This window comes from Epinephelus fuscoguttatus, linkage group LG17 (genome assembly GCF_011397635.1).
Source record: "Epinephelus fuscoguttatus linkage group LG17, E.fuscoguttatus.final_Chr_v1".
Taxonomy (NCBI): domain Eukaryota; kingdom Metazoa; phylum Chordata; class Actinopteri; order Perciformes; family Serranidae; genus Epinephelus; species Epinephelus fuscoguttatus.
Window position 1 is genome coordinate 11,409,727 of NC_064768.1, and position 24,750 is coordinate 11,434,476.

The window sequence follows — 24,750 nt, forward strand, 5'->3', positions numbered from 1 at the left end:
ATATATACAAATATACAAATATTTTTTCTTCAGCCTCCCTGAGTGACTGGGGGGGAATACATGACCCTCCCTCCACTTTAAATCAGTTTTAGACTAAATCACCGTAATGTTGCACTAAATACAACAATCACTTCCAGACAGTTGAATATAGTTGTGGAGATATGTAAAACTGGGAAACATGTAGACTTCTGTTGCCATTTTCAGCCGTAACTGTAATGTTAAAAGAAATATAGCTAAACAGTGGTGCGACCTATCTGATGTTTCTGCTATGCTTATTTTCTGGTCTTTCTTGTTTTGCTATCATTTTTGTATTATGTACTGCTGTGAACGGGGCTGCAACAAAATATATTTTTGCCACCTAAATAATCAAGATCAGTGTAAGTGTACGCTATATTTAAATAATTACTTCATTTTACCTTACACAATAAACAATTGAGGCGGTGGTAAACCAGTAACGTATTGTTCTGCTAAGTTAAATTACTGTTTTTGTCAGTGGAGTTTGGTGGGTTTGAGATAATGGCTGTTGGAAAAGGCTGTCTGATGGCAAAGAAAAGTGGTAAAACTATTGTAAATTATTAAGATTTTTTTTTCTTTCTTTTAGGTGGCTAAAAACTTACTATCTGAGGCATGGTTTGCTCAGTGCCATTGGATTTTATGTATGTGACACAAGGATTTTCGACTTGGAAGTTACAGTAAATATACATTGTGATTTGGTCTGTTAGATTTTAAAAATGTATCCTTTGATGTTTGAAAGTTAAAAGATAAAGAGTAAATTCTGGATATGTAAAATGCCTTGCCTTTAACCCTTGTCATGCATGCTGGTAAGTTAGTACGAATGGTTAGTCTTTATTATTTTTGGTTTAGATTTGGCTATTAATTTTTTCTGACGGAAGTGTTCATCCCACATGAAGTGTTTAAGGGCCATCGGAAATCTGATAATCTGAAAATTATTCATGTTTTTACAGTTTCTGAGTATGATGACCACCACCCCCTGCCCTCTAATAAGTAACGAACAGTCCCTAATGTAACATTTCTGATGCATTTGGGTTACTGAGTAAGCACGCACGCACACACGCGCGTGCACATACACTAATTTTCACATGCGCGCGCGCACACACACACAAACACGCACACGCACGCAAGCCCCCCCCCCCCCCCCCCTTCAGAACAGATCTGAATAAATGAGTCACAACCACGACTCCCACATCAATAACAGTTGAATCAAGATGGCGGCCGAGGGCGAGTACGAGTCGATCCTGTGCGTGAAACCCGATGTCAACGTTTATCGCATCCCGCCGCGAGCTTCAAACCGCGCATACAGGTAAAGAAATCACCGGCCGCCGTTAACGGCGCTGTCAAATATGGTTTAACGGTGGTCGGTGTCGTTCGACAGTACGGGCATTTCACTTTGACTGCTCGCTGCCATAACATGCTTTTCAAGTCACGAATATGGGGCTTTATGTGGTGTGTCTTTGGAAGAGCGCAGATGAAAATCCGTTACCAGTTGAGGGTTTTTACGGTTTGGATCTGTGGCTGGTTCTCTGTGCCGCTTTGTTTTTCTGAGCGGTTGAGCTGTCAGATGTGACGGGGGTATTTGTCATCATGCCGGGTCGATACGGGCGGTCTGCCAGGACAGTTCACTCGCTTGTGTGACAGCTTGGATGTCCTCTTTACACAGTGACATTGTGGATTAGGAGAAAATCGTTTTCAGGGTTTTCTGTCTGGATAGATTCAGCTTGAGGTCGTCATGAGAAATTAAAACTTTATGTCTACTCTAGACATGCAGGTGTGTAACACCATGGGTGGGCATAGGCATACAGGCAGGGATTATAAAAGAATAAATTAATAAATCATAAAATGTTCATAAGCAACCTTTTACATAGATCCATAAGGCCAACAACCTCACATGATCGATTTTTGTCCCACTTCAGATACAGTACAAGTTAAGAAGTTAGACAGAGAGGTTAAGTGTAAGTGTGGATGTTACCCACCTCTCTATTCATGCACAAACCCAAATTAATATATAACTAGTCTGTATTATAAAAATAGTTTCCAAGATAAATATGAAGGGACACAAGATGATTAAAGGGATGAGAGAAATTAAGTTTAATCAACGTTTCTCATGTACTACTGGATACTTTCACCTTTGTGAGCCTCAAAAATCCTTAAAACAAGTAAAACACATAATACTTTAATTTCTTCATATCTCTAAAAGTTCTTCAAATACACAAAAACTGTCTTCCTACTCACAGCAAAGCTATGACATGTTACATGGGTACTAATATGTTCCTGAAGGGTAGTTTTTGTCATTCGCAATGATTCAGATCTCACAGAATATCACAGATTTAGCTCATTATAATATGCTGCCACTTGACATATCCATAGCCTCACATGTTTTCTCATCATGGAAGTATTAAGCAGGATGTTGTTGGTTATTGAAATCCAGATTTCAGTGGTTAAACGGATAATTTGGATCTGTCGAAGTGTGGTTGTATGAGGAACTTATCCATAGCCAGTGTATTACTACAGTAGGAGGTGGCACAGTACTGCCACAGAAGCTGAGCAATGTACAGTTGTGGAAGGGGGGCAGCAGCAAAATGTAGTTTAGCCAACTGAAAAAAAAAAAACAAAAAACAGTTTATGTATACTCTATATTGAGAATATAAATTTCCACCACTTTACCTGGCTGCTGACAGCCTTTTCCAATGCATCAAGTTCCCCATCCATGCTTTAGTCAAAACTGCCAGACTCCATTAAGAAAAACAATAATTTAAGCTTGCAGAATACAGGAGCTGCTAGTGTACCGCTGCTTTGATCAGTTAGTTTGTTTGTGTAATTGAGTGACTTTGGTGTTTAAGTTGGTTAGTCTAGATTCACTTAAGTCACATAATCATACTGACAAAGAAAATGATAGAGGCAGTGGTAGACCAGCAGCCCTCTGTGTTCAGCAATGTTAAATCACTGTTTTTCTCAATGGAGTCTGGCTTAAAACGAAGTGATACATTGGCTTCAGTTTCCTGAAATTGCTGTCTGACAGGAAGGTAAAGTGGTGAAAATATTCTAAATATAGTGTACTCTTGAGCTGATACTTTTTTTAAGATGACTAAAATATGTTTTGTCGCTAACCCCCGCAAAGACCCCACTTCAAAAGATCTGAACTATCTCTTTAAAGCTGTTAAAAGTTAATATGTCAATGTTGATCAATATTCTGTTAATGTATAATTCATTTTTATTGGTGTAACATCAGTCTAACATTGTGTTGTGTGTCTACAGGGCAGCTGACTGGAAGCTGGATACTCCAGACTGGTCTGGTCGAATGAGGATCACAGCCAAGGGCCAAGTGGCGTACGTCAAGCTGGAGGACAAGGTCTCAGGTGTGACCTGTGTGTTACTTTCCCAAATCAGAGACAGTCTAATATGTACCCCAGATATGCTGTAGCTCCCAGGGGCTAATAAATGGATGGATAGTGTACTGTTTTGACACATGGTTCACTATGTCATGTCATTTCCCGTTGTGTCCAACAGGGGAGCTGTTTGCCCAGGCACCAATTAAGGAATATCCTGGTGTTGCAGTAGAAACAGTCAGCGACTCTAGCCGATACTTTGTTTTGCGGATACAGGATGACAACGGTGAGGATGTGCATGTTCTGAAATTGCATTTTTGAAGACTCTGAATCCCCTTTAAGCATGCTGATGTGAAGAACTCAGTGTTGACTCTGTTCATGTCAGTTACTGTAACTTCACCTCTTGTCTGCAGGTCGCAGTGCTTTCATAGGAGTTGGCTTCGGCGACCGAGGGGATGCATTCGATTTCAACGTGGCTTTGCAGGATCATTTCAAGTAAAGCATTGACTTGGTGGTTTCAGTGAAAAAACGTGATTGTCTTCTTCTCCTTGAAATTTATGTAATCTGTTTACGTTCACACTTTAGACGGCTTTGAGTCTGGTTTAAAGCATGCACATTCACAGCAGTGAACACAGGACTGATCATCATAATGCAGGCTGTCAGTGGTTTTCTTTCCAAAGTATTGACAGATTTAACCTGTCATGCATTTCCTACTGTCCTGCAGCCATCTGCAGCAGAAGCAGCCTAAACAAGATGCTGCCTTTGAGATATACAGCACAGTACTTGTGGAAAGCTGCATGCTGTAGTTTTTCTGGGAACTGCTGAGATGCATTGTTTATTTCTGTATATGTGCTGATGGTTTGTATATGTGTGTTCCTGCCTGCCTGCAGATGGGTGAAACAGGAGAATGAAATTAGTAAAAGCGCCCAGCTCGGTGATTCAGGACCAAAACTGGACTTGGGCTTTAAAGAGGGACAGACCATCACACTCAACATAGGGGTAAGGACCTTAAAGTGTGCGGCTATTACTACATTTTCAAAACATTTTTTATAAAATTATGCTGTTGAAAAGTGCAGAAAGTAGTGGTCTTTTGGTCAGTGGTTTTATAACTTAATTAGCCTGCAAGTAGTCAAAATAGTTCGGAAATGACACATTGATTTAGTCGGCTTTTTGGAGAGAACTTTATGCTGCCAAAATAACTTAAAATGGAGCTCAAGTGTAAATGGAGAGCTCAAGTGTTGAGTACCATTTGTAGTTTACAAATCAATTACCAGAAAGTCATAATTTCAATTTAGTTACTAGTTACTAGCCTTTAGTTAACTCTTCATCACATGGCTCTTGCAAATCAAGTTTTTTTTTTTAGCTCTTTTTCAACACTAGGGATTAACCACCTAGAGGTTACAAATGTTGGCTAATGTTGCTGCTCTTTAATTTAGTAGTACTACGACTTTGTTGTACCACATTAAGAACACAACTAGTCCAGTATTCATACTTCACTGGTTAGCTAACATAAGCCTCAGCCACTCTGGAGTTCACACCACCTGGGTTAGGTGTGCACTAGCTAGCGGCGCTGCTCATTTGGCGTTTAGCGTTGGTAACACTGTCCCAACCCATTGCTGAGGAAACATTGTGCCCACCTTTGCATCTCATCCCAGCTAGCCCAAGTTTGAGCCACAAAATCCTTTAGCATTGCTAGCTATGTTATCACTATTAGCTGTGTTAGCACTGTTAGCTGTGTCAGCAGGACTAGTGGTGCTAATATTTGTTAGGTAACAATGCTAAAGCGGTTTTGCATGTAATTTAGCTGCTTACAAACTGGAGGGTGGGCACATGTGTCCCCAGCAATGCTGTCCTGCCACCATGGCTTGGTAAAGTGTTCCCAGCGGTAATCTTGACCAGCGTGGTGTACAGTGCAGAGCAGCAGAGTCTAGCTAACCATCGGAGACCAGAGGGTGGACAGTGGACACCACGTTTCTGCACGTTAACACAGCTAGCTGGCTGTCTTTTAGCAAAGCCAACAGAAAATGAAATAAAAGGCAATATATTTACATCACAAAACATTAAAATTATATCACCTCTAAATGGATAGCGCTTGGAAACCTAGCGATAAAGTTCAACGAGTCAATGGAGTGCTGGACTAAAAGGAAAGACTTCTTCTATTTCATGTCATTCTGCAATTTTTGTTAAAAAGTAAGTGGTTAAAAAGTAAGTGGTTAAAAAGTAAGTGGTTAGTTGCAGGTTTGTGGGTGTTGTGCTCTTGAAGGCAAAACTAACCGAAACTGGCATACCTTGTCGATACTCAATTACGTACTAAACTTGTCTCTAAAAGGCATTTAGCAGCAGTGACATAAAAAGAAATGATAAAACACAATGAAAAAAAACGACGTTTTTCTAATGTGGAAAGGGAGTAAGCTCAAAGTCGTATCAAGAAAATGAGAGATGTATTTTTTTTCTTCTGTCTCCAGCAAGGTAAAAAGAGGGACAAACCCCGCCCACAAGGCTCAGGTGGATTTGGACTCCTCCCACCACCCCCTGGAGGCAAGATAGCCCCTCCTCCTTCGTTAGGCTCATCCAATCACAACATAGTTCCCCAGACAGGGGACATGGCAACAGGTAGATGGCAGTCTCAGTTAATTAAAGCTGCACATAAGTATAAATCACTCTCTGTGCATCAGTATTAGTAATCACAGCTAGTTTGCATGTTAAATGTAGGCAAATAGAGCATCTTAACACGTGCAGTGTCTGGAATTTTTATTTTCACATTATCTTTATCTCCTACAGGACTGACCTATATTCTCTATCACTGTGTTAATTAGTTGCTTGTTAAATGAGATGTATGTGTTAGAGCTTCAGGCAGCAGAAAATGAAGTGAAATGTGTGTCAGTTTGTGAGCTGCGTCTAATGAGCTCTGTATGTCTCTGTGTGTCTCTGTCAGGCTGCCTGTTGGAGCTGGACAGTAGTAACTCGAACACAGTGGTTCAGTCGAATGCTAGTTCAGATCTTTGGGGAGACTTCTCCGCTCCTGCAAGGTAGATGACTTCATTTCTTTAAAAATAGATGTCTGCCAAAAGTATGTGGACACCCATTTGTCACCCAGGGAAACCTTTACACAAAGTGTTGAAACCTAACTGTTCCCATTCATACACAGGAGCATTAGTGAGGTCAAACCTTGATGTCGGGAGATAAGGCCAGCTCAGGATCTCGTTCAGGGCTACCCAGAGCTTTACATCTATCCCAAGGACAACATTTTAGCACTGATATACACTTAAACAACGACACCTGGAAAAAGATCAGCTCCGATCTTTCTTGTGGACTATGATAGGTGCTCGTTATGGGCACTGCTTAGCAACTTTAGATGCAACCTGCCTCCACCTGCTAAGGTTTGCACAAGAGTAGGTACCAGAGTAGCACCCAGTGCCCGACCTCACATTTCCAGGTGGTAAAAGACGCGGCATGTGTCCTGGCCCTAAAGCCAGCTGCTTGCTTGCTGCAATCTTTGATCTGAACTGGGATAACAGATAAAATAAAGTGATCATACTGTCATCATGGTCAATAAAGGGACTCAAATGGTATTGTAAAAAGATTGGGAACATCTGACAGTGATTGATAAACCTATAAACTAGTCTGTGAGCAGCAAAATGTATGCAAAAATGAGTGTCCATGTACTTTTGCCCATATAATCTAAATGTACTTGCCATGTAAAATGTTCTAGGAAGGGGTTTACATTTTGTGCATGTTATGCTGTATACAAATTTAAGTTTAAAATGGCATGTTGTTTGTTCTTTTATCGTTTAGTATGGTTTTTTTTTAGTAGACATAAAGGTGATAACATGCAGAATGCAGGTACTGTCCTTTTGATAAGATATATGAGGTATTAGAATAGTACATGAAAGAAAAGCCTAACATCAGTTCATGTGTTTCCAGCTCGGTTCCACCACCATCACGGCCACAGAACGCTGGAAACTGGATCCAGTTTTGAGCCGTCAGCCATCCCATCGGCTGTGATTTCCATCTCACCACCCGCATCCGTGTCTGTAGCTTCCTGTGCATCACACTGAGAGTAACTCCCCACACACTGATCCCAAAGCAGAGACGTGAACCTCCACTGAGCTGTAGAAACAACTCATTTCATTCAGAAAGAATCAGAGTTCTTTCAACTATTCTTGACAGGAAATGAATCTGTTTAAGCCATTACATGATATGAGCCATTTCCAAAAATATTTAAGGGCTATGTGTGACGTCCTGAGTAGCAGGTGTTCCTCTTTTATGTGTCTGCGTCACCTCCCCAGCAGATGGCTCTCTGAGCAGAGCTTTATCTTTGATCTGGAATGTTTTGTCTCACTGCAGCGGCTCCCCCTGCAGGCGCTGCAGAGTGCTACAGCTCAATGAAAGGCACCTGAGCTTTCTGTAACCTGCTGTGAATAATGTGCAAAGAGCTGCTCAGCTAATGTGAAGACTTTGTTAACTGTCAGACAGTTTCTTTTTTGTTCTACAGATTGGCATTTAGATCTTATTTTGTGTATCAGCCTTATTATTTCTACTGAAATTGAGATTTCATCATTTGCCCTGAAATAATTTTGCAGTTACAGCGGCAGTCTTTCTAACTTATTTAAATATAAATCCTGAGAAAAAGCAGTTTGAGACTTATAACAGTTTTTCTCGAAGTAAAGTAGGAGTTATAGACAGAGTGGGGTTTTAAATGTGTCGTTCCCATCCTCACACTGTGAACTGTGGAGCAGTGCGACCTCGTCCACGTCTCAAAATTACTGTATTTAAACATCTACTCTAGATGTAAAGTGTGGTTTGATTACATAATGATAATGCAAGTGGATTTAAAGATGCAAAATGTTCAGGTTAGCTTTGATTCTTTGTAAGATACGAAAATGAAATTGTCAGGATATCAAATGAATGCAGATGCTTAAATCACCTTTATCATGCCTTCTGCTGGTATTTATCACCACAGGAACCAGGAACTATCCATTGTACAGCATTAAGTGTGTTTATAGAATTACTGGGCTTACTTAAAGTTGAATTACACACTGTAGGTATGAAAGATATGTTCATAGAAATATAGGGGGTACACTAACATTGCTATATTGTATCTCTAAATTTATGTTTACAATGTAAAATCATATGTATTCACTACAAGGTGGCTTACTTTATTTTAACCCTGAAATTAGTAGCCAAATCTAGACATGTAGGCTATCAATAATTTACATTTTACATATCTTTTTAGGGAAAAAAGCTAAGAATGAAACATATTTTGTAGAATTAGGCGATGAGTGACCGTCTGCTGGCAGTAAATTCAAGCTACTTAAATATTTAGAGACCTTCTTCACCCCAATCACCTCATCCCAGTTAATCGCCCATTTCCAAAATCCAGTTAAATTTAATAAATGAGGAGAAGCAGAGGAGCAGGACTGTAGGGCTAGTTATCATTAAGTCCTTGGAAACTAGGTACTTTCCTTAAGGCCCATATCAGAGGAAAGAATGAATGTTGGCATGGTTGGCAAGTGAAATATCAGTTTTACTTTTTGCATTAAATATGTTTAAACTATGACTGTCCACCGGATTTACATTTAGATGCACTTCCCACACCTCAGCTAGCTCCCCTTCTGTAACAACCACTCTTATGTTAGAGAGATAACCAACTGAGGGGAGTTTTGAGACAGTCTTAGTCACAGTGGAAAGAGTGTGATTGCTTCAGAAGTGTACGTGCAGTCACTTTACCTGCTTCTCCATGTTTGTGAAATGAGGCTTTTTAATAGACACAGTGTTTAGAAAGCTGCAGTTTAACTGCAAAAACTAATTACTGAATGTTTTATGGATGTGAGAGCAGATCTTGATAAACCCGGTAAGTCCAAAGTTTGGCCTGAGGGCCAGCTGTGGCCTGCGGACCAGTTTTAAAGGCCTGCTGCGTGTCTTTTAAAATATACTTTATGTTGCCCGCCACACAATGTTGGTTAGTCAAGCAAGATTAGTGTATTTTTTTCCATTCAAGTCACCATGGCAGGACTTTCAAACAGTGTGTAGACATGCATAAAGTACAAAGCACGCAGGTGGAACTAATGTGTTTCATAAACAGAAGGTAAATAAGCCAACGAATGACAGCCTATAACAGCAGACATTTCCTGCCAGGTAGCAGACATGGCCACAGCAAAGAAGCATAAAGTCAACAGTGAGAGCTGTGGAAAGTGGGATACTTTTTCACTGAAAGATGAAACAGTTGTCACATTTGTATGACATTTCTTTTACAGAACTCATATGATGTGAGAAGCAGCTGGCCCTCAGGTATTTTCACATTATTTAATCTTGCCCCAATTCCGAAACGTTTGAACACCCCTATGATAAACAGAGCAGGAAGTACAGGTAAATACAGTTCCGGATATGGAAGTTGTTCTGCAAGAGTCTGAAACAGTGCTGAGGTTTGACAGCAGACTGAGACAATCTGAGGAAAAAAATTGGAACTTAAAGGAATAATTTGACAAATTAGGAAGTATGTTATTTGCATTCTGATTGCATGAGATTCTGATTAGATGAGATGATTGATCTCACTCCAGCAGCCAGGTAGCATAGCTAAGCATTAAGACTGGAAACCGGGAAACTGCTAGCTTGGCTCTGCCAAAGAGAACAAAAGATTCTCACTAATTAAAACATAACTCGTTTGTTTATGTTTTCAAAAATATGGAAGTATTTCTTCAATTAATTTTAATACTGGGTGACATTACTTAAAGGATTAAACCTGATGCAGTTATTTCCATGTGGCTTTTTTTTTTTGAGACTGTGAAGTGAAATTTAAAAAATGTCGTGTTACTAAACCCATGTATAATGTTAGAGATTTAAACAGTTTCAGGACAGACGGTGGGAAAAACAAAATGATTGTCTTACTTCATCTGATGAATGTCTTAACGGCAGCGAATGATATGTTAATGTTTGCGCTGAAAAGGCTTTTGGCTGATTGTTTACGGGACTTTGACACATGAATTGTCAAACATTCTTCGACTGTGAATTCATTTTGTTTGCATAGACTTTTAAAGTTTGCTGTAATCAAATCACATGAACTGTGTTTAATTGGCATTAAGATACAGGGCTGATTGATATGATATGTTGACGTGTGTTGTGTTTACATTGCTCTTATTGCTGGCTGAAATATATTAAGAAAAATGTCTCCCATTTCTCACTCATTCCACCCTGGCTGTAAAATCACTGGACTAACACTTTTGATTTATGAGCAATTTAATGAGAAAGAGGCAATAAATCCTTTCAAAGGACGTGTGATGTTTTCTTATTTTGAATACATGGAGCATGTACTACAAATTAACACCACAAAGATCAGTGACAGAGTTTACATTCACAAAATATTCCAATTTTTGCAACTATTCCAAAAAAAGAAAGTATCCCTACTACACTGTTTACATAATCATAAAGACCAAACAACAAAAGGACATAATTATAAAAATAACTATGACGACAGAGAACTGCAGATGTAATTCCACTGTCCCAAATATAATATTTCAGAATCTACAATATGTGCAGTTCTAACTTTAAAGTTAAAGGGATAGTGCACCCAAAAAATAAAAATTCACCCATTATCTACTCACCCATATGCCGAGGGAGGCTCAGGTGAAGTTTTAGAGTCCTCACAACACTTGCAGAGATCCAAGGGGAGAGTGGGTAGCAACACAACTCCACCTAATGGAGGCTTACGGTGCCCCAGATTCAAACGTCCAAAAACACATAATTGAAACCACAAAATATCTCCATATTGCTCGTCTGTAGTGATCCAAGTGTCCTGAAGCCCCGACATAAAAAGTTGTTTGGAAAAACGTCATTTGAACTCTATTTTTAGCCTCATTGTAGCTATGGCTGGCAATGGCTGAATTTTCATTTTTGGGTGCACTATCCCTTTAAGCTACATACATTGCAAAGACACAACAGCAGATCCCCCCGGGTTGATCTTCGTCTCTAGAGTGCTAGGTGATTGGTTTTTGTTTTATCTCCAAGGTAACAGATATAAAAGTCAGAGGGTCAAAGTTCACGGTGTAACATTATGAGACAGTAGTATGTCCCGATTGTGTGCATACTGCATGCAACAGTACATACTTTTAAAAGTCGGTGTATTTCTTCCTCCAACCAATCTTCTCTTTAGTCTCTTACACAGATGCCGATGACATCAGCACACTGGCTGAATCTGTCGTCTGTGGACATTCTCATAGAAAAGCTGTCATAGAATTAGCGCTGGCTCCCAGCGGCAGTGATGTGATTGGATCCAAATCCGTGTACTTCCATACTTCCTCGACCAATGGCTGATTAGATTTGCTTTACACCCGCCTACACCGGAATTGCTGTTCCCTGAATTGTTGTCCGTAGTACAACAGAAAAGGAAGTGTTCAGTGCATCGCAAGAAGAGATTAAAATGGATATGATTTCATTTGATTCAGCTATATTGCAGAGCTGCAACGTCTCTGTTACATGTAACATGTGCCATACCTATGGCAACGCCGTCACAAGGTCTGAATATCCCTGCCCATTTCTATTACAAAACGAAAGACGAATGTCCCCAGACTCCCATTCCGAAGTAAGGGAGGCTGGTCACACGAGACGAGATCTTCTCTTTGGCATGCATCACTACTCAGTCTTGCAAACTGTTAGTTAGTTGGTTTGTTGCAGGAGGCCTTGTGTCGCAACTGGGATTAAAAACTCCAGGTGAGACGCTAATTCCAAATGTGCTACATATATGTCCAAAAGATGTACCTAAACCCGAATAATACCTGCGTATCTCACGTCTTAATGGGAAAATGCTACGGTGAGAGTGAGGCCTAATAGAGTGGGGCAGGGATTGCTGATTTTTGTAGGCTGACCCAGAGGTGGAGTGTCCGCTTTGTTGACAGGCGGCTGCTGTCTGTTGAGTCTTTACCGTAGATGCATAACAATAATATTATGGATAATATTAACTAGTTACCAAACCTCAAGATGGCATCTATTCAGTCCAATAGGGTGGTGCAAGGATGATGTTTTTTTGTAAGCTGACGCAGATATTAGCATCACACTGGTTCACTGAACAAAGGCTAATGGGATTCTTTGATGGGATTATCATTATCAAAACCATTTACAAAATTTACAAAACAAATGACCTCTTACATGGCCCCACATCTTCTACAGTAAGATGGAAACCTTAGAACATAAGGACTATAAAGGGGACCAGGGCTGTTGTGATATAATAATATTTTACATAGCTGCTGTACTTTTGAGTTACGAGGCACCTGCGAGTGTTTCCACCACGCTGCAGTTGTACAGTCACGTAGTGTCGTTATATGAAGGTCAAGAGCGAGACGATAAGTTCAAAACACCAACTTGACATAACAGGGGCAGTGAGGAACCAATGGCCAGGGGAGAAGTGCCATAATGGAAGAGAGACTGATGACCTGACCTTTGACACACAGCAGGAAGTCAGTGAGACAGAAGGGCAGCACTGTTATTATTAGCATCAGGAGAGATGGCTGAAACTGTGAAAATGAGATCCAAGTTTTTCTGATTTCACCTGAAGCCCTTGACCCACCCCTGCACCTCAGTGAAAATACACTGATAAAACTTAAAATTTGAACTCTAGGACTTTTGCTGAACTTTCATGGATTGTTTTTGCTACTTTTACCTAAATAAAGGCTCTAAATACAACCTCCACTGCTATCCTTTGCTCTTGCACCATCAGTTATACTCTCTATAAGGAGCTTGTAAGGTAAGAAAGAGAGACGGCCAAAGTAGAAGTGAGAAATATTGCGCAAGATCAGGACATGACCTCACTGAGCTTTTAGCCCTGCTGACAGGCTGAAAAAGAGAGCGGCAGACAGTCAGCTGGGCGGACAGACTGAGGGCGACAAGAGGAAACCAGTTTCCTCAGGAACTCGATTCATCTCCCACTCACTTTCTTGTCACCTTTCATCATCTCTGAGGCCATTTTAGTCTTTTGGTGCTTAGCTAAAACATGACCAAACATGCCTTATCTCTGGTCTGTGGGTTTGAACTCTGTGTGTGTGAGTGTGCAATAGTGGAAGTAACTAAGTACATTAACTCAAGAGGTACTTAAACTTTACTTGAGTATTTTAATCTTATGTTACTTTATACTTAAACTACAATTTGGAGGCAAATATTGTACTTAACATCTGATCAATATTTATTTATATATTTAAAATTGTTGAAATGTGCTCCACTTCCACCAGCAGCCTTTTTGCCAAAAGAAAATATTGGCATTGTATGTTTCTGCAAACCACGAATACCTTATAATATCAACGTTTCTGTTGGGATAGTGCCATGAAGAGCGGTTGTTTTTTACAGACTCATTGCTACATTTCCTGCTCGGATACTGAAAAAGAAAGCGGTTGTTTTTTACCAAGTTATGACTGCATTTCTGGCTAAGATCGTGCCAAAGCAAGCAATTATCTTTTAAAGAGATATCACTGTGTTTCCTGCCATGATAATGCTAAAAAAAACCACAGTTGTTTTTTACGGAGTCATCGCTGCATTTTCAGTTGTTGTAGTGCCTCTAAAAGCTTTTTTTTTTTTTTTTTTTTACAGATACAACACTGCATTTCCTGCTGGGATAGTTCCATGAAAAGTGGTTCTTTTTAACCAAGACACTGACACCTTTCTCAGCCATGATTGTGACAATAAAACTGGGTTGTTAAGCCATATCATGAATTTTTCCAAACCATAACAAAGTGATTTTTTAATTACATTTTAGCAGTTTTGTACTTTTGTAAGTAAAATCTTGAATGCAGGACTTTTATCGGTAAGAGAGTATTTTTACAGAGCAGTATTGCTACTTTTACTCAAGTAAAAACTGTGAGTACCTCTTTCACCACTGCGTATATGTGTGTGTTTGTGTGTGTGTGTTTGTGTGAGAAAGTGAGTCTCTTTTGATCTGGGTCACTTCCTCCTATGTAACTCACACCGAGCAGCACATCTCTCCAGAACACTATCACACATGTCATCTGGATGGATTCATTTGGATCCATGTCACAGCCAAACATAAATTACAGAGAATTCAGGACTTTTAATATACTTGATAGCCCTGCATGCTCGCTGAAGATTTTGTTTCCCATCTATCATCATCAGCATGATGAGGGATCAGATTGAGGCTCAGGCCGTAACTTAAAAACAAACCGCACAACGCTCCCATCATATTAGCTATAACTGGATTTTTCATAAACATCAGAGTGTGGTCAGTCTGTCTAGTCTGTTAGGGGTCAGGCAGACAGACAGATGGATAGATGTCCAACTCGCTCTTGGAGGATTTAGGTCATTTATTCTAATCTTAGCTTAGCATCACTTTCAAAGCTACATACATCAGCACTTCATAAAATAAATTGACAAGTACATTTTTAATTTGGCTTGAGGTTGTGATGAGAAGAATTCAGAGCAGGTGTCCAGAGATGGTGTTGCAGTCAGGATATGTCATGTACCCATTAGAGGAGATCCGCTTGCCTCCTTCACATCCAAACGAGATGCCAGTCTGCATTCACGTGCTACTCTGAAGCTTCGACACAAGCAGAACCCCAGGTTTGCAGTTTTTTAATTTTTTTTTTATTTTTAGGCACAGTAAGGACAACAATGCTGGTTAGTTTAAGTCAAGACTGAAATATCACATGAGTTGAAGGTGACACACACCACTCGCTTTGTCTCCCCTGTGGTGCCAAGAATGAATTCCCTGAAGATCCAATTCCAAAGAAAAAGCGACTAACACCTCTCCTGGAGGTGAGGGGAATGAACGAACAAGCATGCATCCCCATGTTACACTTTTTCCCAATGAAGAAGTCCCATCTTTCGCTGTGCATCAACAAACAGGCTAAGCGACATGTCACTTGTTTGAAAAACCACTCACTCTGGCGCTCTTCCAGCAAAGCTTTGCATACCTCAAACATATTGTCAGAGCAACAGGAAGCCAATGCGTAGGCTCGATCACGTCTCAATAGGCTACCTAAATGTTGTCTCTTGAATAGCATATCTGGACATTTTGTTGCACCCTTTCCGCTGGAGTCCGCTGGCTCAGTGTATGTCAAGAGGAGGCGTAAAGCAGGTATTATATAACAAAAGGTGGGGACATTCACAACTATGTTTGTGGCGACCAAAACAAGTAATTTTAAACAAGAACATAATGTCATAACCCTAACCAAATGGTTTTTTTTTGCCTAAACCTACTAGATGTCAACCACAGTGGTGTCATGACATGAACATGGAAATTTAAATGTAAAGAAACATAGCCTACGTAAAGTTTCAACATTTCTGCTACATATGAAATGAACAAATGTAACATATCCATGGTCGGCAGAAATGTACAATGCCAATAACATTTATTCTGGTGATTAGGTTGTTTTCAGAGAGTCTCCCCTGAAACTCTTCTTACCATCCAACGAGCACTTTGGTGGAGGCACAGCACCCTTACACTGAGTCTCTTCACTATATGTCTCCTATAAACCTTTCAGCTTTCCTAATCTTGAAATATAAGTCTGCCACATTCATCATCTGAACAAGAAACAAACTTGAACTTAGATCATAATTTAAACATTTTATATCATGTTTATATCTTTTCATTTTTCCAGCAGAACCTGAATGCAGCATAATAGTTAGAATAACAGCTACTCTACAGGTATGTGATAACATTACACACACACTTATAAGCAGAAACGTGTCAATTCCACAAATATAACACAATATCACCATGTGCCATATTATGTGTCACTTCATGACGTCTGCTTTTATTTATTACCACATTAAAATGATATATTTATGATCTGTTCCCTTGTCAGCTTCTAACCTATCCTTTCTCACTTTCTCACCGACACTTTGGCAAGACAAACACACAGGCACTCACACTCGCTGTTGCACAACCCAGGCATAGTTAAGACACATAGCGATAATGCAACATATCAGGTGAAATGTCAGGAGTGGAATAGTTCACAGGCCACTGGTCAGCGCCCCCCCCCACCCCCCACCCCCCCACCCTTTGGTCCCTCGGACCTGCCCCTCAAGTGTGATACGATAATCAAACTGTCTCCCTTTAACAAGCTCGCTAATTCATGAGTTTTGGCTCAGGTTGGTTTGTGAGACATTCTTGAGTTGTTCTTCCCCACAGATAGATGATCTCTTTATCTCAACTCCACTTTAATAACATCCAGAATTTGTTTTTGGCTCAAACCAGTGGTGATATATTATTTGGCATACTGGATGCTGGAGTGGTTTAGCTGCTGTTGGGATAAGTGTTTAAAGGTCACAGTCACTTTTTGCTTTGAAGTTTTCAGGGAAACCTGAACCAACACTTTGACAGCATGATTTAGGTGGCAGCATGTGTGTGGGTGCCAGGGGAGCTCGCGGCCAGTGGGTCAGTCTGTGTGAATACTTGTTGGCAATATGCGCAGTGATGAAAGAAGTATTCAGATCTTTCGCTTATAGGTCCAGTGTGTGGGATTTAGAGGGATATATTGGCAGAAATGGTATATAATACTCATAACAATGTTTTAATCAGTGTATAATAACCTGAAACTAAGAATCACCGTGTTTTTGTTACCTTAGAATGAGCCATTTGTATCTACATACTGAGCAGCTCCTCTTCCATGTAGTCCGCCATGTTGTTCTTCAGTAGCCCAGAATGGATGAACCAAACACTGCCTCTAAATAAGGTTATTCAGGTTTTCATATCAGCCACCGTGGTTCTCCTACACGCTTGGTACACCAGAGTGTGTTTTAGCTGGTTGCAATCTACAACCTTGCCACTAGATGTCACTAAATCCTACACACTAGACCTTTACATAAAAGTAGCAATACCACAATATAACAATACTGTTACAAGTAAAAGTCCTGCCTTCAAACTCCTCTCGGGCTTCCCACACTTGACTGCCCATCCATATGGATTACCAGAGAGTGAGTGTTTAGCTCCCAGTCTAAAGGTAAGGGATGCGGGCCTTCCTGTTTCCTTGCTGCCCTGGCACTGATCAGACGGCCGCCACTCGGTCAGCTTACTCTCCGTTGTTCAACAGTGCTTAGCATCAGTACTCCATTGACAGTTTAATTGCAGACATTAAACACACAGACAATAACTTAATATGGAAAAGGAGGAAACACCACTGTCTGTCTTCCACACAGCACTCAGAAACATCTCATCAACTGCGGTCCCACATCTGGTCCGAATTGTCTCTCTTAATTACTTTGGCACGTCCTCATTTCAAAGTAACACAAGCTCTATCTATGCCTCGGTGAGCTCAACCCACCTTACCAGTAGGGCACAGTGTGCTGTGATGGTATACACAAGTCTAATTAAGGCTGTCTGCACACAGTTCTCAACATGGAGGTAGTTAAGCCAACGGCTAGCAGCTGACAGTGCTAATAGTGCTAACATGCTAACAGTGGTAACAGCGCCATTGATTTTGATAACAATAATAACTAGATAATGGCACAAAGATGCCGACTATTCATTTCACTGCAGTTACTTGTCTGGCACCTGCAAGTTCCCCTTTGGCTCATAGACTTTACATTGTGATGACATCAGGGATTTTTTAATGTTTTTTTTCTAGACTCAAGGACAGTTTTACAAATATAAAACCACCATGGCTCAAAAATTCAGGAAAGAAAGAGTCATAATTGACCTTGTTTGCAGTTCCAGGTGTCCTGTCAACAGTTTTATAGATGTGTCTTTTACAATGGGGGTCTATGGGGAACATGCTTTTTGGGCTGCAGGTGATTTTTTTCAATGCAATACTGCAAGTGGCCACTGGGGAAATTGGGTACAATGCTGAGTGGTGTTCCTGGGGTCCTGAACAGTGCTGACAGAACTAACAGTAGGTGCTACTGTGTGACTCACATGCGCTAACATGCATGTGCGGCCGGACCATCTACCTCAAATCTGGATAGAGAAGCTCAACACACACAGACACACACAGAAACACACACACACATGTGTTTGCTGCTATATTAATGCTCTGAACTTTTAAGTAAAAGTTCAAAAGTATTAACATTAAAATATGCTTAAAATAAAAGTCATCATTATGTAGAATGCAAAGTTTCAGAATCTTATATATTATATTATTGGATTTTAATTATAGTTGCATGAATGTGTTGATCACTTTGAAGTTACAGCTTGTAAAGGTGGAGCTAATTTGAAGTGCTGTAAATGTACTGCTGGGTAGCTTAATCTATAATAGCCTAGTAGGTAATCACAGTGTATCAGATGATTTATATTTTGTATTACTGGTAAATAGTACAATATTTGCCTCTAAACTGTAGTGGAGAAGTACAGAGTAGCATAAAATGGAAATATAGTATCATAGTATTAGTTACTTTTCACACTGTTGAGTGCATAAAAGTGCACATCCTGTGTTGGTGTCCTGTCATACCCCCATTGACTACGCCAAGCCAAGAAAACATATTTGCAAGTGCCTATAAACTCATGTGTGATTTTATATATGCATACATCTAGTTGTTTATTGCTTCTGGGTTAAAGCCTTGTATCTGCAAAATGTCTGCTTTCCAGGAACTAATGAAATCAGGTTTGTTTTTAGCTTTACGACCATTTGAATTTATCCAGCTGATGCGTAAAGGGTTTAACATGCAACCTTTTATTGGAATTTAAGATATTATGGCGACTAAAAATGGATTTAGAAGGTTGATTAAGTAAAACCTGATATCTATCTGTATGTGTGGATGATATAGAGTTTGTAGAGATGTCAGTGAGGCCCAAGACATAAACAAGGCCTTTGACCTTACTGAGATGCTTTAGATCGCAGCTCTTTTTTTGTACTGTCATCATCAAAATAAACAATAACTGTTTTTTTTATTTTATTTTTGAAGTTCTGAAGAAAATTAACTGGGAATCAAGATCTAGTGGGTTCTTCTTCAGTGACTCTACATTCTATTTTTAGGCAGATCAGGGGATGAGGGCACTTTTTACGTCCTTACATAGGCCGAATAATTTATCCAGCAGCAGTTTTTTTATTTGTGTTTTCACCTCGGCTTGTTATTTACGACTCCTCCAGTTTTTATTAGACTGGGCAGCGGTTCAGCATTCTGCGGTCTGTCACTGCTCCTGCTCTCCCTCTGACCTCACCGTCCTCTCACTCTGTAAATGCTGCCGACTCTTCCTTTTCCACACAAGTGTCACAGATCAAATGTTTTCTGGCAAACAAATCATACAGTAGCTGGCCCCTGCCTCTGTCGCAGCCTGGGCAATGGAGACCAGAAGTATGACCGGGAGTAAACAAACCTGCATAATCAAACTAGCTAGCAAGCAGGTAATATTAGAAGAGTTTCTTTTGAGTCAGCAACACTGTTATTGGCCAATCAAAGTGAGCAGAAAGCAGAGCCAAAGAGCTGGTTTGCAACGTGGTAACCTTGAATGACACAAAAGAAACTCTCCAATAGATTACACTGACGGTTTTCCATTCACTTTGACCCTGATACTTTTTGCAAAATATGGTTCCAGTTTCTTCACTCAGTTATAGTACATGCATGTTCAACAGTTGGTGCTGTCCACCCCACAAAACTTCTTTTCAATGCATCATCAGCCATCATGTGTAAGTTTACATTAATAATAAGAAAATAATCATTTTAATGCGCTGATTTAGCATTCCACTTGTATGCACGTAGGCTACATAAGCTCAATACGATGTTACAGAAATGTCTCAGACCAATGACAATGTCGTTCTTTGCGGGACAAACTGATCATATTTCATGGCTCACCTGATCTGTTTCCTGTTGTTTAAATGCTTTGAGCAACAAATAGGACACATCTTCTTTGAGGCATCCATGTTGTTTTGACATTACAATTTAAAGGTCACATTAAAGGCACAAGAACGGCCATCAGAGGAGCACATGAAGGCACCATTGGCCTTGACTTGCAAGGACCCAACTGGAGTCCAGTTTAATTGCTTCTCGTTCAGTCGCGGGCAGCGTGAGCAGTACCCTACGCCAACAGCGAGTGGGTAAACTTGGGGATTCATGAGCACTCGGATGCTCAACAGGCTGGCCCGGTACATACCAGACACTTAAAAGAGTCTTCAAAAATAACTTAAAGGTGCTGTATGTAAGAATGTGGCCAAAACGGTTACTGCACTCAAATTCAAAATACTGCCACGAGTCGTGTCTGCCCCCCCTCCCCTACAGATTCGAGGTTGCTGGACAGTGGCACGCTGGAGACTGATTTGTTTGCCGCGTCCGTGATCTTCGGTTTTCCAGCGGACCGTTCGATCAAGTCCGGCTTCTCTGCTGCTAACGCTGCTGCCGGGATACAGCTGAGAAGACTGCTAATGCTATGTACCGGGACACTACTAATGCTGCTTGCCGTGCTGCTGTAGCTCAGTCGTAACTGTAACTGATGCTGAGACTCTACTGACTGTGTGACTGGTAGACGGCGCTGGGTGGCGCAACAGGCCAAAACACAAATTCACATGATTTGCGGACTGTAAAAAAATTTTTTAGATACAAATATTCTGGCTATACTGTTGTTGACGGTGAGATCAGTATGTTATATGAACATTATTCCTTAGTCTCTGTGACATATTAGGATGATTTTATGACTATTTGCTTTAGATTTCTTACATACAGCTCCTTTAATTTTTGCCTATTACTAGACCCAGACATTCATGAGCTGCAGATTTGAGCTAGCTAAAGATATACAGGCTTGTTGTTGACTTGAAAATTTGCGTATTTCATCCATGTACAATGCCCTGCAGGGATGGAGAGTGACAGAGTACAAGTAACAACATTACATATTCAAAATACAATATATGAGTAGTATTATAATACAGTTACAGTTTGAAGTGGTGGGAATTTTACTTGAAGGGATTACTTTTGTGTTTTATTTGCTCTTAAATTCATCTGGGGCCCGCATTTCCCATAAACAGACTTAAGAAAAAGTGAAGTAATTTGTGCACACACAATGAACCTGTGGCATGACAATGGCACAGTCAGGACACTGTCAGGAATGTGTTTTTGGCTTGGAAATTTAAAATCCAAACAAATGAGCTCAGCAAGACAATTTTAAAGTATTACAAAAGACATGCAAAATATTTACAATACTTTCCTTAATTTCAGTAAATTAACAGAATACGTTACATATTACATATTAGCAGCAGCGTCGTGGTAGTTGATGAAGTTGGTATACCTTCAAATGTATGGGTGATTGGTGAATATGCTGTAAACGGGCAGAAAAAGAGGTGGGTATACTCTGTGTACCTGTGTACAGCTTCCACTGCACCACTGCATATTAGGGCATGTATTAAGTCACTAGTAGTGGTATACGTTTTAAAAATAACCCTCCTTACATTGAAGCTTTGGTACAACAGGGGTGGATTATTTTCATACCAACAATGTCATTCTGCAGATGAAATCTCCTTTGCACTGATAAACCTATGAATTCATGAATCTGTTACTTGAGCTGGATTTTCTGTGGGGCTGTTGTATATCATCTTCTTCCCTGTACCTGTTGCAGCACTCCCATAATGCATTTGAAATTGCATTTACATGCAGTGTTCTGTTTGGTCTAAACACCTGTTTATGTGTCTTTCTTTCAGAGAGTAATGTTTCTAGATCAGTGTCAGACATCAGTGTGGCTCACTGCGTCTGTGTGCTGAACTCCACTCCTGCAGTAGGCAGTCAGCTGATTGTATTTGCATGGGAAACAGTGTGTTCAGTGTGTGACTTGGCTGCAGTGTGAGGGGTCAGAGCTGCGGCACATACATGGTGCTGAAAGGTTGTAGTGTCGAATTTATGACAGCGGGTCTATTTTTAAAAACATCTGGGGAAGCTCTGCAGATGGTCCTCACTGTGTGTACGTGTGTGTATGCGTGAGTGTGTGTATACGTGAGTGTGTGTGTGCTTGTGATCTATTTGCATTGGTGTATAATCTTACAAGGACATAATTATGATATGAGCATGCCATGCCATTTTTTAAGGTCAACATACATTAAATCATCTGGCAGATGTGAGTCTTTATGATGTGCAGTAAAATCATAGGTTGATTCATTATGTATTTAAATGGTTTAAAGTGATTCACAGAAGAGCCTTTTACAAAAACAATCACTTTATTGAATTTTATATAATACATTCAGTTTAGTACAGTTACCATACAAGTTTGAGAATACATGGTTTTGTAGTTACATACAAAGTGCTACAGCATTACCAAAAAACTGCCATTTAGGCCTACATTTACAGTGCAATACAAGTGCTCCTAAAATATATGCAGCATATTAATATTTACTTCCAGAAAGTGCCTCTGAAAAGTTTAATATGTACTTAATTTCTCCTTCCACTGCCAGGTCAGAGTGTTGTGGTTCATCACTACTCCTCTCAGTCTGCTGGCAGACATGTTGGCTGTAAAAACTGGGCACTACTGCAATCTATACACAGCTCATAGCCAACTATGATGCATACACATAACAGTCGAAATCCAAATATAAATGCAGTGTGCTAAAGACAGTATCTTTTACAAGGGCATGATAGCATTACAGCACTACTAAACACTGATAATCTCCAGAACTGCAGCTGTTTTTTCAAGTCATTTTTAATCTGATGTTTATGATTCAGTTAGTTATAGTACATATTGTTAATAATAATAATAATAATAATAATAATAATAATAACAATAATAACAATAATAAAAGAGAAGTTAAATTAAAGGTGCTGTATACAACATCCAGAGGATTGATATAGCAGCAAACAACTTTTTGCTATGTAGGAGTAATGGTGTCCTGAGCAGAAACAAAGTCATGCTCCCTCTGTGTGTGTTAAAATCTGAGTCTGTATGTTTTTCAGGTTTACTCATTTTTACCAATAATTTCTATGACTTTCCATGACTTTGAAGCAAATTTCTATGACCACTTTGCATTATCTGAAAGGTCTCTGCGTTTTTGTTTTTGTTTTTTTAACAAGGAGCCGGTCCAAAAGTACACATACTGTATATGAGCATTTGTGATTACCACAGTTCGGGGGCTAGCTGGCTGCTGGGGAAACCTTGACTTAAAAAGCTAGTTTGTTGTTAAATGACTTGTATGAATAATGTTAGTGAGACTTAGTCACCTTTGTCCCTAACTTTGCTATGTCCCTACCAGCAGTAGGCTACCTCTGCAGTTAGGGACATAGCATCGAAATGGTCCTTTGGTTGAGAGGGAAGCACTGCTGGTTGCGGGTGCCATGTTAGTTTCCAGGGTGAAAATTCACGCAGCATCAGCAGCAGCAGCAGAAGTCTGGTGCTTAATGTTAGCTCCTTTAGCATGGCTGGCTAGCACTGCCTCCCTCAAGTTTGAAATGTAAAAAATTTAACTACACAGCCCATATTTTGCATGGCCTGGGTCCTGGTCTTTCTCTAGCCTTATACTTGTAAAGCTAGGCCTTAAAAACTCTGCATCTTCCTGGCATTCCATGAAGTTGCATCTACATTAACCCTTTTATACAGGTATTTCTGAAGCATTTTCCAAAACTCTATTGGTTTATTTATTTTACAAAAACTTTTCCAGGCTTGGAAATTGCTACTTTCAAATTCCATGACTTTTCCAGGGTTGTCATGACTGTAAAAACCCTAGTTTGCTGTTGTGGTAGATGGTGTGGCAGTGTATGCGTGCTAGTACACGTGAGTCCCTGTGTGTAGAAGCAGCACTGGGCTTTGAAACCAATTTTACATAGTGGCCAAATGTCACATGGCCCAAAAAGACTTCTTCCCATAGACTTACATATCATTATTTTTTAAGCATCACAGTCAAAGCCATTAATTTAACTATTGGGATTTGATCCATTCGATCCAATAACATTTCGAAAGTCTGAGAGAGCCTCACTATTTAATCATTTTAACCCTATTCACCTTAGTGGAGCGCTAACCATAAGTTAGCTGTCCGGCTGGTGGAAGCTAGCTGCATGGCTGCTGAGGGTCTCTAGTGTGCTTGCTCTACGGGCTCCACTATGCAGAAGCTCTGGATAATTTCATACTACAGCAGTTGAACTTTTTTGGCTTCATGAGCTGTCCCAGGAATGAACAGGGCTCCACCGCAAACACTGTGTCCAGATCTTTATACTTCTTTATACTTCCATGGTCCCTGTGTGTGTATACCACTCTCTAGCTATTGCTGCCTATATGCACTGTGCTTGTATGGCAGTCACCGCTGATAACGTGGTCCCCACCCAAGGTGGCAGAATGACATTGCTGCAGAATGGCAGTGCTCACCCTCTGGTTCCCCTCCATGTTAACACCTTTAGCTCTGTCAGCATTTCTGCCATGTTGCATACAGATCCTTTAAATCATTAACTGCCAAAAATAAATGTTATCACCAGTAGTTCAAACCTTCAGATACATCCTCTCACTGTAAAATGTGGAGATGTGCACACCCTTTCTAGCAACCATCTTGTTTGAATTAATGCTTTACATTTGTCC

The 24,750-nt window shown here is 40.2% G+C and overlaps 1 protein-coding gene across 1 annotated transcript; it reads left to right on the forward strand.

The window, feature by feature from the left end:
• Positions 1-1,204: 1,204 nt before the first annotated feature.
• Positions 1,205-10,597, forward strand: necap1 (NECAP endocytosis associated 1). Its single transcript, XM_049601850.1, has 8 exons — positions 1,205-1,321; positions 3,274-3,374; positions 3,526-3,630; positions 3,758-3,839; positions 4,235-4,343; positions 5,810-5,957; positions 6,280-6,373; positions 7,269-10,597. The coding sequence occupies exons 1-8, from the start codon at positions 1,227-1,229 to the stop codon at positions 7,321-7,323; spliced, it is 789 nt and encodes a 262-aa protein (XP_049457807.1). The 5' UTR covers positions 1,205-1,226; the 3' UTR covers positions 7,324-10,597.
• The last annotated feature ends 14,153 nt before the right edge of the window (positions 10,598-24,750 follow it).

What these genes read in the sequence shown, in the direction of transcription:
- necap1 (XM_049601850.1), top strand. Translation starts at nt 1,227, where the DNA reads ATGGCGGCCGAGGGCGAGTACGAGTCGATCCTGTGCGTGAAACCCGAT. An exon ending in GCTGGAGGACAAGGTCTCAG is followed by an intron (nt 3,375 to 3,525) that starts GTGTGACCTGTG and finishes TGTGTCCAACAG; the next exon opens with GGGAGCTGTTTGCCCAGGCA. An exon ending in GCGGATACAGGATGACAACG is followed by an intron (nt 3,631 to 3,757) that starts GTGAGGATGTGC and finishes TCTTGTCTGCAG; the next exon opens with GTCGCAGTGCTTTCATAGGA.